Here is a 14725-nt window from a genome sequence, read left to right on the forward strand (position 1 = left end):
CATCAACTTTCAAGGGCATGGCGATGCAATGGTTCATCCAACAGCCGCCCTTCTCCATTGACAATTTTACTGATTTGTCCACGAAATTCTTAACTCAATTCTCCGCCAATAAAACTACAAAGGCAACCATGTTTGACCTTATCAGCATACATCAACAGCCAGGGGAGAAGCTCAAGAACTACATGGCGCGATTCAGTAAAATGGCGGTTCAACTGGAGGAAGACAATCCGGATGTTTGCCTGGCGTCTTTCAAAAATGGCCTCAGGGCGGGGGATTTGAACCGAGATTTGACTAGACGACCGGCGAAGGACATGATGGATCTTCGGGCCCGTGTTCAGGAATTCATTTTGATTGAGCAAGATGATCAAAAGAAGCAAGAAAGGGAGGAGGGGAGAAAACACGTCCAGGCTGGCGTGGTTTCACAGGACAAGAACAAGACTGGAAAGGATACACGGGTAGCTCAAACTCTACCTATTCCAAGACCCGGCCCTTATCAAAATTCCAAGCCCGGGTTCCAGAATACGTGGCATAGAAATCCCCATGGTACCGCTGCAGCCTCGGCGGGCCAACAAGGACCCGCGCCAACTCCTGTCCCACTTACTAAATTGAATGCCCCTCTAAGCACTATCTTAAAGGCAGTTGTACAGACAAATGCGGTGCAATATCTACCGCCTCCTAGGCGACCACCAACCAATGTGGATACAAACCGATGGTGTGAGTATCACAAAACGTTGGGACACACCACGGATAATTGTTGGAACTTGAGACGGGAAATTGATAGGTTGATCAAGGCTGGCCATCTGGCGAATTTTGTTAAAGAAGCAGCAACATCAGAGGCCACTAAGGTCACTCAGGGGGACAGGGGCAAAGGAAAAGAGATAGTGGAAGAATTGGGCGACCCTGTTGGAGAATGTTCATCCATTGCAGGAGGATTTGGAGGAGGCGCGATTTCAAGCAAGGCTAGAAAGCGGTATGTGGCGGCTGTTCATTCGGTGCATGAGGTGTATGAGGGCGAGTGCTGGTTGAATCACTCTCCCATCATTTTCACCCCGCAAGATTTTGCACATGTTATTCCTCATGAAAACGATCCGATTATGGTGACAATCCGGGTCAACAACTACATGACAAAAAAAGTGTTTTTGGACCAGGGATCTTCGGCGGACATCATTTATGGGGACGCCTTTGATCGCCTGGGGTTGAAGGAGTCGGACTTGAAACCTTATACTGGAACCCTGGTGGGGTTTACAGGGGATCGTGTCAATGTGCGAGGATATGTTGAAATATCAACGGCTTTTGGTGAGGGAGATTTTGTCAAAAAATTTCAGGTGAAGTATTTGGTATTGGCATGTAGGACCAATTACAATGTACTCTTGGGGCGGGACACCCTCAACAAGTTATGTGCCGTAATTTCAACCACGCATTTAACTGTTAAGTACCCGGCCTGTAACGGGAAGGTTGGCGTCCTTCGAGTGGATCAAAGTGCAGCAAGGGAGTGTTACCTTCGCAGTGTGGCTCTCTATGGGAGAAAGGCCGCCAAGGAAAGCCACCGTATCACGGAGATTTTTCCACATGAAGGGTTTAGTTTGGATCCAAGAGATGACGCTGATGATTTCCGCCCACAACCTTTGGAGGAAACAAAATCAGCACAAATCAAGGATAAAGTTCTGAAAATCGGTAGCGGTTTAACAAAGGAACAAGAAAAAAGATTGATCACCTTGTTGAGCGAGAATTTGGATCTTTTTGCATGGACAATCAATGACGTGCCAGGAATCGATCCCAACGTAATCACTCATAAGTTGGCGATACGGGTAGGAGCAAAACCAGTCATCCAACCAAGGCGACGGATGAGCGACGGATGAGCGACGAAAAGAACAAGGCGGTTCAAGTAGAAACCGAGAAGTTGATCAAGGCACAATTTATTCGTGAGGTGCAGTACCCGACCTGGCTCGCCAACGTTGTGATGGTCAAGAAAGCTAATGGAAAGTGGAGAATGTGCACGAACTACACAAGCTTGAACAAAGTGTGTCCCAAAGATTCATATCCTCTTCCCAATGTTGATAAGTTGGTAGACGGGGCTTCAGGCAACGAACTTTTAAGTCTCATGGATGCATATTCTGGCTACAATCAAATCATGATGCATCCTTCGGATGAGGAAAGTACGGCGTTCATGACTAACCAGGCGAATTATTGTTACAAAACCATTCCTTTTGGTTTGAAAAATGCTGGAGCCACCTATCAGCGCCTCATGGATAAAATCTTTTCAAAACAAGTTGGAAGAAATATGGAAGTGTATGTCGATGACATGATTGTTAAGTCGTCCAAGTCGGAGGATCATGGCGACGATCTTAAGGAAGCCTTTGCCCAGCTAAGGAAATATCAAATGAAGCTAAATCCTGAGAAATGCTCGTTTGGGATTCAAGGGGGAAAATTTTTGGGCTTCATGATAACATCAATGGGGATTGAAATAAACCCGGATAAAGGCAAGGCGATCTTAGAAATGAAAATCCCAACAAGTGTAAAGGAGGTTCAACGTTTAACAGGACGAATGGCCGCCTTATCACGCTTTCTGCCAGTGGCGGGTGATAAAGCGGCCCCATTCTTCACCTGTTTAAAAAAGAATTCAAAGTTTCAGTGGACAGAGGAATGCGAACAAGCTTTTACCAAGTTGAAAGAAACATTAGCAACGCTACCAGTACTCTCCAAGCCAACGCCAGGCGTCCCCTTAATACTCTATTTAGCAGTCACTGACAAGGCGGTGAGTACGGTTTTGCTCCAATTAGAAGGAAATAAGCAGAAGGTTATATATTTTGTGAGCCATACTTTGCAGGGGGCGGAATTGCGGTACCAAAAAATTGAAAAGGCGGCTTTGGCAATTCTGAAAATAGCAAGGCGCCTCAGGCCTTATTTCCAAAGTTTCCAAGTCAAAGTTAAAACTGATGTTCCCTTAAGGCAGGTACTCCAGAAGCCTGACTTATCAGGGCGATTGGTCAGCTGGTCAGTTGAGTTATCAGAGTATGATATACAATATGAGCCGAGGGGCCAAGTTACAATTCAAAGTTTGATCGACTTCGTGGCGGAGTTAACACCCACGGAAGGCGAGAAGACTCAAGGAGAATGGGTCTTATCTGTGGATGGATCCTCCAATAACACTGGAAGTGGAGCTGGGATAACCATTGAAAGTCCAGATAAAATGATCATCAAACAATCACTAAAATTCGAGTTCAAGGTGAGCAACAATCAATCCGAATATGAGGCTTTGATCGCCGGCTTAAGGCTAGCCATTGAGTTAGGTGTCCAGAAGTTATTCGTCAAGGGAGATTCGCAGTTGGTGGTTAAACAGGTGAAAGGCGAGTATCAGGTGAAGGATCCGCAACTTTCTAAATACTTGGAAGTGGTGCGCAGATTAATGATGGAAATCAAAGAGATTAGAGTGAAACATGTCCCGAGGGGTCAGAATGAGAGGGCTGATGTATTAGCAAAATTGGCAAGCACAGGGCGATTGGGCAATTATCAAACAGTCATTCAAGAAACCCTGCCTCGCCCAAGTATTGATTTGGTAGAAATAAAGTTAAAAGCAGTAAAGTCAGTGATTGAAGGCGAGCCTTCCTGGATGGAGTCAATCAAGATCTTCCTAGAGAGCCCTCCAAAGGATGATGATCTAAACACGAGAGCAAAACGCAGGGAGGCTAGTTTTTACACACTGGTGGATGGTGAGTTGTATCGGCGGGGTATTATGTCTCCTATGCTCAAATGTGTTGATACTAAGGATGCCCCGGGAATAATGGCGGAAGTCCACGAAGGAGTGTGCTCCAGTCATATCGGTGGGCGATCCTTGGTAGTAAAGGTTTTAAGAGCAGGATTCTACTGGTCCACGATGAAGAAGGACTGTCTGGAATATGTTAAGAAATGTGAAAAATGTCAAGTCTTTTCTGACTTACATAAGGCTCCGCCGGAAGAATTAACAACCATGATGGCGCCTTGGCCATTCGCTATGTGGGGAACTGACATTTTAGGACCATTCCCAGTAGCAAAGGCACAAATGAAGTATATCATCGTGGCGGTTGATTACTTCACCAAATGAATAGAAGCTGAAGCGGTGGCGACTATCACAGCCGCCAAGGTAAGAGATTTTCTGTGGCGAAGGATTGTGTGCAGATTTGGGGTTCCCATGGCGTTGGTAATGGACAATGGAACCCAATTTACAAGTAATGTTACCCGGGAATTTTGTACGAAAATGGGAATTGAAATGCGATTTGCCTCGGTAGAACATCCACAAACTAATGGACAGGCTGAATCAGCCAACAAAGTTATTTTGAAAGGCTTAAAGAAGAAGCTGGATGAAGCGAAAGGACTTTGGGCGGAGGAATTACCCGGCGTCCTGTGGGCATATAACACCACTGAGCAGTCAAGCACGAGGGAAACCCCGTATTGTTTAACTTATGGAACTGATGCCATGCTCCCTGTGGAAATTGAAAATCAAAGTTGGCGAGTGGCTCGGTTTAATGAGAATGACAACGGGGAAAATCTGATAGCAAATCTAATTATGTTGCCTGAGGAACAACGGGAGGCACACATAAGGAATGAGGCGGCAAAAGTGAAGGTTGCAAGAAAATTCTCAACAAAAGTAGTGCCAAGAACGATGAAGGTAGGAGACTTAGTGCTCCGAAAAAACACCATACCTGACAAACACAACAAACTCTCGCCCAATTGGGGCGGGCCATACAGGGTTGTAGGCGACGTGGGAGGAGGAGCTTATAAATTGGAACAACTTAACGGTCAAAAGGTTCCACGAACATGGAACGCCTCACATCTGAAGCAGTATTTTAGTTAAAAGAAACAACAAAGGTGAATGAAGCCGCACTCTTTTTCCCTTTCTTTGGAAAGGTTTTTAATGAGGCGGCATATGTAAAGAATGAAGGGACAATTGTTCCCATATATGAAAAAGTAATGAAAAGATCATTTCAACATAATTGCTTATTTTTTGATTTATATTACGAGTTTATGCAGTGCAAATCGTATCAAGGTATACAAATACCGCGATTAAATCTTTCGGAATAAGAAAGTGTCGCCATCAAACGTTAAAAGCCTTGGCAATTCTAGTGGCCACTAGAAATCAAGCCTCGTCGAAAAATCGGCTAAGGTATATAGACCTAAATAACAACAAAATCTGATAAACATCAAGGTAACAACTTCAAGGAAACAACAAAAGAACTTAAACGAACTTCGTTAAAGGTAAGGAAGGGGCGAAGCCCATACATGACTTAAAATGACAAATAAACAAAGGGGCAATGCCCAAAGCAAAATTCTGACTTAATAAAATAAAAACAGAATGAATTCAAGTCAGGTTCTCATTGTTGGCGTTGTTGTCCTGGCTTGCAACAGCTTGAGGGTCTTCCTTCCCTTGATCTTCATTCTTGTTTTGATCATTCCTATCTTCGCCATTCCCTTCCTCAGGCTCACTCTCAGAATCAAACTGAGGAAGAAGGTCGAGGCCAATGTCATCATCGCCAACCACTTGACCATCTTTGATCTCCTTCAGATACCCGATGCGGGAAAGATCGAAGCCCGGTTCAACCACACTTATTTGCTCTTTGGCCGCCAGAAAGCCTTGAGCGAATTGGAGGGAGGCGCGCCCTAGAATGGAAGCATTCAGGCGTTCATATTTCTTCTCCAGCTTTTGGCACTTGGCTTGAACAGCAGTATGTTTGTCATTGATGGCTTCTTTCAGAGACTTGGTCTTCTAAAGGAGCAGGTTAGAAGCCGCCAAGTCATCAGTTAACTTGGCGCATTTCTCCTCAGAAGACTTCAGATTTTTGTTGGCGGTCTCAGCGTCGACCTTCGCTCGCTCATATGCAGCCTTATAATCAGCCGCCTTCTTCTCAAAACGGTTCTTAGCCGATATCAATTCTTTCACACACTGAGCCATTCCCGCCACAGTGCTGGCGGCAGAAAGTGCATGAAAGATGGCCTGGGAAGCAATGTTGGGGGGGCCTTGACCGGAAATATCTTTGTGAATCCGGTTGTCAAAAGTACGGGTCATGAAGTCCAACCCGTTGAAGTGGGGATCAGATAAACTCAGCAAAGGGGGAGGAGCCTCGCCACCAATGGCTGAGCTAGTGCCAGCATGGCCAAATGGAGTTGGCGGTCGGTTGATCATCATGCTCGAATCCTGGTTGGGTGGCGGGATATTGTCATGTCCCTTCTTTTTCTCCGCAGGCTGACTTTTGGAAGCCAAACCATTTGGATCGAGAGTTGACTGGTGAAGAGGTTTACCACCAGCAGCGCCTGAAGTTCTTTGGCGCTTAGGGTCCCTGACGTTATCAGAGCCCGAGGCACCTTCATTCTTTTTCTTCTGCTCAGCCTCGGCGGCCCTTTTCTTCGCCGCCGCAGTAGACTGGGCGAGGTATTCCTTCATCTTCAATGGGTTAGCGTCGATCTTGCTTTTTCCCATCGTAGCTACATGGAAAGTATTGGTTAGACAAGACACATGAACAAAAAGAAAAACAAGTTATGTGCAAAGATTATAAACTTACTAAAAAATTGATTTAAAGTGCCGGATTTCGACGCCTCAATCAAGTCATGGCCAGAGATTACTGGTAGTGTGCGAAGATAATCGGCGATACCTTGCTCAGAATCATCCAAGGCGTCATACGAAACGGATATTTTTCGGAGAGGGTTTTTTGTCCAGTAAAAGGGGAAGAGAGGATTATTATCGGAATCTCGAAATAAGTTATTTATTTCAGGCGATTCCATAACTTTGGAGTATTTTTTCTGCCACACTTTGTAATGGCTTTTAAGGGCGGTGAATCGGCTCATGTTCTTGCGGGCTAAAAGGGGAACCCACTTGACAGATGTAGGTTTTGTGGTGACTGTCTTATAGAAAAGGAAAAACAAGGGATAGGTGGGAGTGAAACTCAAATGTTCACAGAGAATTTCAAAGCAGCAGGCGTTGGGTTGCAGTTGACAAGGCGCCACGTTCAGAAAGGAAAGAACGTGACATATAAAGGGCGAGAATGGAAGTTTGATATTCAAGTCCAAGAAAAAATAACCATAAACAAAAAAGAAATCGGGCGATTCATCGGATGATTCTTTGCGTAAAAGAACACAATCATCCTCGCCACATGGGAGAACATTCAACAGATGATCTACGTTATTAGAGGTGGCAGGATTTATCTTTGTAAACCCTTGGGAAGATATTCGAAGTGAGCTGATGCTCCCAATACTTCCCGAGATGGAACGCCAAAGACATTTATCTTCAACCAAATGTGTGTTTGAACGCCATTCGGCTGAAGACAAATCTCCATTAGAAGAGAGAATAGAATCTACAGAGCCGGCGGGACCGGAATCCTCGTGAGTAGAAGGCGAGGAATGAATTTCAATAACAGTGGGGGCAGAAACTTCCCTAGTGGGGGCAGAAACTTCCCCCTCCGTAGAGGGTGAAGAGAGTTCTAAGGAAGAAATACTGATATTTTGCATCGACATACTGGGTAATTTCATAAAAATAAATAGAAGATGAACAGATTCAAAAAGAAAAGAGAAGAAGACGAACAGTGTCAAGAAAGAAGAAAGAGAAAGGACTCACCGGAGGAAGAAGTGGAGGATTGAGTAAAGAGGATGTCGGCTATGGGAGAGCACCGCGCAATGACGACGGCCGGGGTGACGGAGATTCACCGGAGTTCGAAAAGGAGAAGGCAAAAATTTCAGAGAAAGTTTCAGAGATAAAGTTGCAGGAAAGTAAAAAGTGAAAAGTGAAATGTGAAAAGGGGTTTTTATAGAGGAAGAAAGAGGAGAGAGTATGAGTGGGAAAGATCGTGAAGAGTCGTGGGATTTGAAATTTGAAAAGGTATGGAGTGAAAAGACGTAATTCCTCGAGACGCACACCCGGAAACTGCATTCATGGCCAATGATGATAAAAATCCCGGAAAACAAGGGTCACGTAAGTAAGTTGGAAAGACGTGATGGACGGTTGTGACAAAGGGCGATGCATCAACGAAATAAAGATGGCGTGGTAATGAGTAACATAACGGTGGCGTTATATCACGGAAATGGCGACATATCACAACCGTGAGGAACGGCGACACAATTATTAGAAGCACAAAGTAAATGATAAAAGCAGGCGATGAAGTAGCATATAAAGACATTTCGACTCAACTTACTTGAGCCTCATGTCTTGGGGGCATGTGGACTGGGCGGGACATAAGGATCCCTTATTCCCGCCCAAATCGAGCATTTAGATGAACGAAAGCAGCCATGGCGGGGTTTGCGGAACAACATCGAATCCCGCCCTTCCTTTGGACAGGCCCACACGCCAGCTGGAAGATTCCTTTAGATTTGTCTTATATGTATAGAGGCTTGGGCCCCGGTTGTCAGGCCCAAGTACAGTAAAAGTCCACATCATGACCACTCCCTCTATAAAAGGAGAGGTCAACACCTTGTAAAAAGTACCTTTTGAACATTTAATGAGAATATTCCTTTTATGATATTTTTAGTACTCTGCCAGGGTTTACTTTCTGTCAGCCTCTTACGTCAGATCTCCCTAGTACAGAACAATTAGGATTTCCATACATATTGTTTTCCGGTAGAAGACCGATTAGTTATAATAAGGCTCATTAGATATAACTATTTAGTTTATTAAATTTTGCATTGTTTATTATGTTATTTCCTTTAATTTCATTTTAGAAAGGTCTCTTGTGAGTACGCTAGTATTAGTATAAATATTGTATTCCCTTTCATTATGAAATTAAGAAGAAAATTGATCAAAGTCTTTCTTTTCTATCTCTTTCTTAGTTTAAATTTTAGGATTCTTAGTGTTGTTCTTGAAATTACCTTCCTATCATTTTCTTACCCAATTACAAGATGACACGTGGGTTAAAAATTCAGAAAAGTTATCACTTTAAAAATTAACAAAATATTAAGAAAGTAGGTGTCAGGAACTTTTTTATTGAGTAACAACCAATTTTTTTAGGTAAATACAAGTTTTCTCCTAAACATAATTTAACTCATTCTTACGACTCCTATAACAAAAATAATGTTTCTTAATTTTGTAGAATGATTGGACACGTCAATTTTCTGTTTTTTATTTTAGAAACTGTTTTTGAAAACAGTTTTTTAAGAAAACCTTTTTTGAATGAGATGTTATCTAATATCTAAAAGAAATAATTTATAAACTAGAAATAAAAACAGAAAACATCGTTTAATTGTTCTGATATTTTAATTTTTAAAACCGAAAATGAGAATTGTTTTGAAAAACTATTTTTAAAAATAGGTTGTGGTTAGTTTTTTTTTTTAATTTTTCAGCTTTTAATAAAATAGATTCAAGTTTTAGTTTTTTAATTTCTTCTGTTCAAGAAAAAAAAAGGTTTAGTTTTTCTTAATTTAGGAATTTTTAATTTTTAAAAATGAAAATGAGAATAGGTTTTTAAAAACTATTTTTGAAAATAGGTTGTGATTAGTTTTTATTTTTTATTTTTCAGCTTTTAATAAAATAGATTCAAGTTTTAGTTTTTCTTCTGTTAAAAAAAAGGGTTTAGTTTTTCTTAATTTAAGAATAACTTTCAGAAAATATTATAAAAACGATTTTTCAAAAGAAAAAAACTGGATGAATAACAGCGTTAGGCTCCTTTGTTTTATACATTAAAGAAACTATAATTTGAAAATCAACTTTTCCGATGTATTAAAAAAAAATAAAAAATCAAAAATAGAATCCAGAAACATCTCTAATATATTTAGAGATTTTAACATAGAATCCAGAAACAGATTATAACAAATAAGTTTCAAAAACATAAAACTATCCGAATTCTCTCCTTGGTAGAGTTTTTAAGGCTTTATATTTTCCAGCAGGTAGCATGAATGGAGCCAAGAAAGGTTACCGTCCGAGTTATGCGTGGACTAGTATCCTAAAAACATCGGAGTTGGCTATGAAAGGAAGCATGTGGCGTATTGGTAATGGATTGAATGTTCGTATTTGGGATGACAATTGACTCTCGCATGGCCCTCCAATTAATTGCAGGCAAGATGTGGTGGAGGAACTTAGTTTGAAATTTGTAGTTGATCTTATCCAGCCAGGTGGTGGCTCTTGGAATAAGGAATTGGTGGAATGGACTTTCTGTCCAAATACTGCATTGCGAATCTTGGCTGTCCCCTTACCGGTGCATGCAACGGAAGATTTACTTTTTTGGGGTGGAACTCCAGATGGGTGCTATACAGTGAGCTCTGGCTATGCTTTTTTACAAAACGTAGCTAGCCAAGCTTCTCCTTCATCATCCACCTCGGCTGAACCTGGTTTTGATGCGACTCTTTGGCGTAAATTATGGAAAGCTCCATCCCTTCCTCGGGTTAAGGAGGTGGCATGGCGTGTGTGTGTTGGAGCGGTGCCCACTAGGCTTTGTTTGCGTCGTAGAGGAATGGACTTGGATCCTAGTTGCCCGGTGTGTGGCCATGAGGAGGAGAGCATTGATCATCTTTTTATCCATTGTCCTGTTGCGCGAGGTTGCTAGTTTGTGAGCCTGGGTGTGCGCACAAATGCTCGTACATCGACCTTCATGGACTTCATGGCTGCGGTGCTGCGTGACAAGGATGGCTGGTGCATTGCAGAAGTTCAGCGCATGATCTATTGCTTGTGGGAGGGTCGGAACAAGGTTCTTTTCGAGCTCCGTGAACCTGGTTGTGCTACGGTGCTGTCTCGTTTTGCAGCGATGGAGTCCCCTTCACAGCTAGCGACGCATGGGAGTCAGAGGGAGCGGTCGGTGGTGGCAAAATGGTTGAGACCAGCAGCTGGGATGATCAAAATTAATGTGGATGCCTCTCTTGGTGGTGATTTTCTTGCTGGTTTCGGTATGGTGGCTAGGGACGAGGATGGCGAGATCTTGGCGGCGGCTTCACACTACCCGACGGCTGCTACTTCAGCCACGATGGCAGAGGCGTTTTGTCTCCGTTGGGCCATGGAGCTTTCTTCACAGTTAGGATTCAGGGGGGTGCAGTTTGAGACTGATTGTCTTCAGCTTTTCCATGCTTGGAAGAAGGGTGTTGGTCATTCTCCTTTATTTTCTTTGCTTCGGGATTGTAAGGCTTTTGTTCGTTTGTTTGATTGTGTTGAGTTTACTTTTACTCGTAGACAGGGCAATACTTGTGCTGATTTTATGGCTCGGAACGCCTCTACCCTTTCAAATACTGTTTGGGTGGAGGAGGGTCCCCCGGGTTTATGTAGCCTTTTACAGGCGGATCTTTTGGCTTCTATGCCGGTTATGATTTAATATATGTTATGCCACGTTCAAAAAAAAAATACCGCAAACAAATAAGACATTTTATTGATTATTGACAATAGATATAATTTTCGTTTTCACTTGGAGTTTGCCCAATATGGTTGGCCCAATATGTTATCTTATCGCCCCAATATGTTAAAACCTGCACCTAAATTTGACAAAAACCTGAAGTTATGATTATGTTTTTTTTTTTTTTTTTTTTTGAAAGAGAAGTTATGATTATGTTACTATGCAAAATAAATATTTTTTTTAAGACTCACTTTTAAATATCATTTTCAAAAGTTGATCAACTTGCTGATATCAAGTCCACCAAGTCTAATTCAAACTAAAAATGGAATTGATGATAGCAATTTACCCAAACTGAAAACGGAATCCTATGATGCACGGGTACCCCAGTTTGGCCAACGTACCCGTACCCGGTACTTGTACTCTTGGGTACTTCATGGGTACTTAAAAATGCTTACACAATCTATACCAAAATTTGATTGGGTAGTTTTTTGGTATCATTTGGGTACTTTTTTGTATCTCTACTTCTATTACACATAAAAGCCTATATACTCTACTAATATCTTCAATTTGCATCAATCTATTAGTCAATTTAAGTTACTCAATTTTGAGTTTTCTTTCTTGCATCATGTAAAAATCTCAATTTCTTCCATTTGCTTTGTTATTTTTTAAAACAATGTGAATTTTAAGATTTTATTGTACAAATTTTCTCCTAATATGTTGAAAATATAATCATTAAATATATATATATACTAACGTACCCGTACCCATGATTTTTTGAAAAATGCCGCACCCGTACCCGTATCTGGTACCGTACCCGTACTCGTGCATCCTAGACGGAATCCATAACTTGAAACTAGCAATTTTATTGCCATAACAGCAATTTTATTCCATGTCTATTCCTATAGAACACAACATTGTTTGATATATTTAAAGCAAAATGACAACGAAACTAAAGACGGTAAAAGATGATGCAAGGGTTCAAAGGGCTTTGATGATCTCCTCAGCACTGGAGACGGTGAACTCTCCTCCATCTTCAACATTTGCAACCTTCACCTTCAGGTCTTCCACCAGCAGAGCAAACCTCCTTGAGCGAGTGCCAAGACCTTTGTCATTGAGGTCAAGCTCCAGCCCGAGATCATGGGTGTATTTGGCAGAACCATCAGCAAGGAACTTCACATGCTTGTTCTCTGGGAATGTTTTGGCCCATGAACTCATCACAAAAGGATCATTCACTACAAAATCAAAAGCAATCACTTATTAGCCACACTAAGAGAGACTTTGATTACAAGCATCATAAAAGGTTATCTAAGTGCATGTTTGAAAACTAGTTCCAAAACATCAATGAAGCCAAAATCAGGGTGCCGTAGTTTTCAAGAGTTTCCAAACATGAAGTACTCCAAAGTTCATTGAATCCATATGACCATATCGCCAGATAGCAAGACAAGGAATAAAAACAAAAACTATGATGTGTTCCATCTTAATTGTAAATTAAACAACTACATCTACCCCTGTGTCACTGTGTGACCAAATAAAAATTGAATAATCAACTAACAATGAATGTATGAGAGATTTGTTAGGGGTTTGGATCAATGAATGTAGACAGAAAACTGGTTATTATGCATAACAACAGAAAAATAATAAATCAACTGACAAACTGATATAAAAACTGATTCCTCAAATCAAGTCATCTCAAATACATGCAAATTCAAATTAAAATGTAGCCTTAATCTTTAGGAATAACAAACATTATCCTAATTTGAAACAAATGCATCAAAATCTTAAAAGAACAAAAAAAAAAACAAAATCTTAAAAACAATATACTCTTAATTGCAGCCATTATAGGCACAATAACAACAAAGTTGATCAAGAGTTTTCATAATTCAGTTCAGTTCAATTTTGAATCTCACATGAAAGTTTCAAAAGTTAGCAATCATATACATGAACATATGAATTTTGACAATCATCAATTAACAAACAAGGAGGGCAAAATTATGATATGACTAAACCCTTACCACTGATGCAGATCAATTCATCAACACCCTTTGATTTCAGCTCTTCTGCCCTTTCAATGAAGCCAGGCACATGCTTCAGGCTGTTCAAAAAAAAAACACTTGTAACAAATTAAACAACAAACTAGCCCCAATTTAAGACAAATCCACCATGATCCTCAATTTCAATCTAATTATTCAAAAGGGGTTTGTTTTACTCCATAATCCACACACAGAATGTAATTTCTTTTTCATAAAAATCAAAACTTTGGCAAAATGAGGGTTAATCTCAGATACCCAGAAGCAGTTTTCCGATTCTTAATTGATTTATCATCAATTGGTATCAAAATTGAAAGGTGAAAGCAAAAATAGAGAAAAGGGTATATACCTGCATGTGGGAGTGAAGGCACCGGGAACACCGAAGATGATGACCTTTTTGCCGGCAGCGAGAGAGTGAATGGAGACAGTTTGGGGGGTGTTTTGGTCATCCAGGTAAGCCAAGATGCCATCGGGAATCGAAGCACCAACATTGATCGGAGCCATTGATGATAACGAAGGTTGTTGATAGATGATGAAACTGGGTTTGAGAAATGAGACAAGTGTGTTTCTACTCCTAACCTGATCCCTTCTTTATATAATAGTAGACTAGGGGTATAATTGTCATTTTAAGGTGTTATATATTTGTTAACTTTTTAAGGATAACAGAATAAATTTCAAAAATAAAGATTACCAGAATAGGATTTTCAAAAAGAGGATAATACTATTGTTTTGTTGGTTTAGAGGAGTATCATGCTGGTTTGGCGGGTATCCTTTCCTCCAATTTGGAGATTTCTTAGTAAAGAAAGTTCATATTTCTGTAAAAAAAAAAAACAGAATTTGATATTTTCATTAATAATAATATTATTTATTTATTTATTTATTAATAATATTTTTAAATTATCAATATGTAAAAGTAAAATTGAATTGACCTATAAATTAGTAACAATGTTTTTTTGAACTAATTAGTAACAATATTAATTAGTTGTTAAATAATATTTTCTGCTATTCAATGTTTTTTTTTATCAATGTTATTCATTGTTTTTTTGTTATATGAATTGATGATTCATGATTGTCACAAAAAAAATAGTTTCCCATATTTAAAAATTCTTATCATTATTTAAATTTCAATTATTAATGACAACAAATGGACTTGAACAAATATTAAATAAATAAAATTGACTTGACCTTCACATTAATTTTTTTTTGAAGTCTTCATTGATAATTTTATTAATTAGTTATGAATAACTTTTTATACTATTTATCATATTAATTACTAATTGTAAAACTTTTCAAATATCTCATTATGAATGATAACTTGAGTACAAAAGTTTAAAATAATAATATCTTTCGACAGAAAATAATATATTAATAATAAGTAAAATCAAAATTGACTTGATCTAAAAAAAATTAACTTGATCTCCACATTAA

At 40.1% G+C, this 14725-nt stretch overlaps 2 protein-coding genes across 2 annotated transcripts; one reads left to right on the top strand and one right to left on the bottom strand.

Annotated features, from left to right (window-relative positions):
• The first annotated feature begins 10541 nt into the window (after window positions 1–10541).
• Window positions 10542–11252, top strand: LOC130736906 (uncharacterized). Its single transcript, XM_057588678.1, has one exon. The coding sequence runs from the start codon at window positions 10542–10544 to the stop codon at window positions 11250–11252; it is 711 nt and encodes a 236-aa protein (XP_057444661.1).
• Window positions 11253–12113: 861 nt separating this feature from the next.
• LOC130738989 (peroxiredoxin-2B-like) lies at window positions 12114–13872 on the bottom strand. Its single transcript, XM_057591184.1, has 3 exons — window positions 13647–13872; window positions 13283–13362; window positions 12114–12502 (listed from the first exon to the last, which is right to left on the bottom strand). Exons 1-3 carry the CDS (start codon window positions 13799–13801, stop codon window positions 12249–12251), a joined length of 489 nt encoding a protein of 162 aa, XP_057447167.1. The 5' UTR covers window positions 13802–13872; the 3' UTR covers window positions 12114–12248.
• Window positions 13873–14725: the final 853 nt, after the last annotated feature.

Source organism: Lotus japonicus, chromosome 2 (genome assembly GCF_012489685.1).
Source record: "Lotus japonicus ecotype B-129 chromosome 2, LjGifu_v1.2".
In the NCBI taxonomy this organism is placed as follows: Eukaryota; Viridiplantae; Streptophyta; class Magnoliopsida; order Fabales; family Fabaceae; genus Lotus; species Lotus japonicus.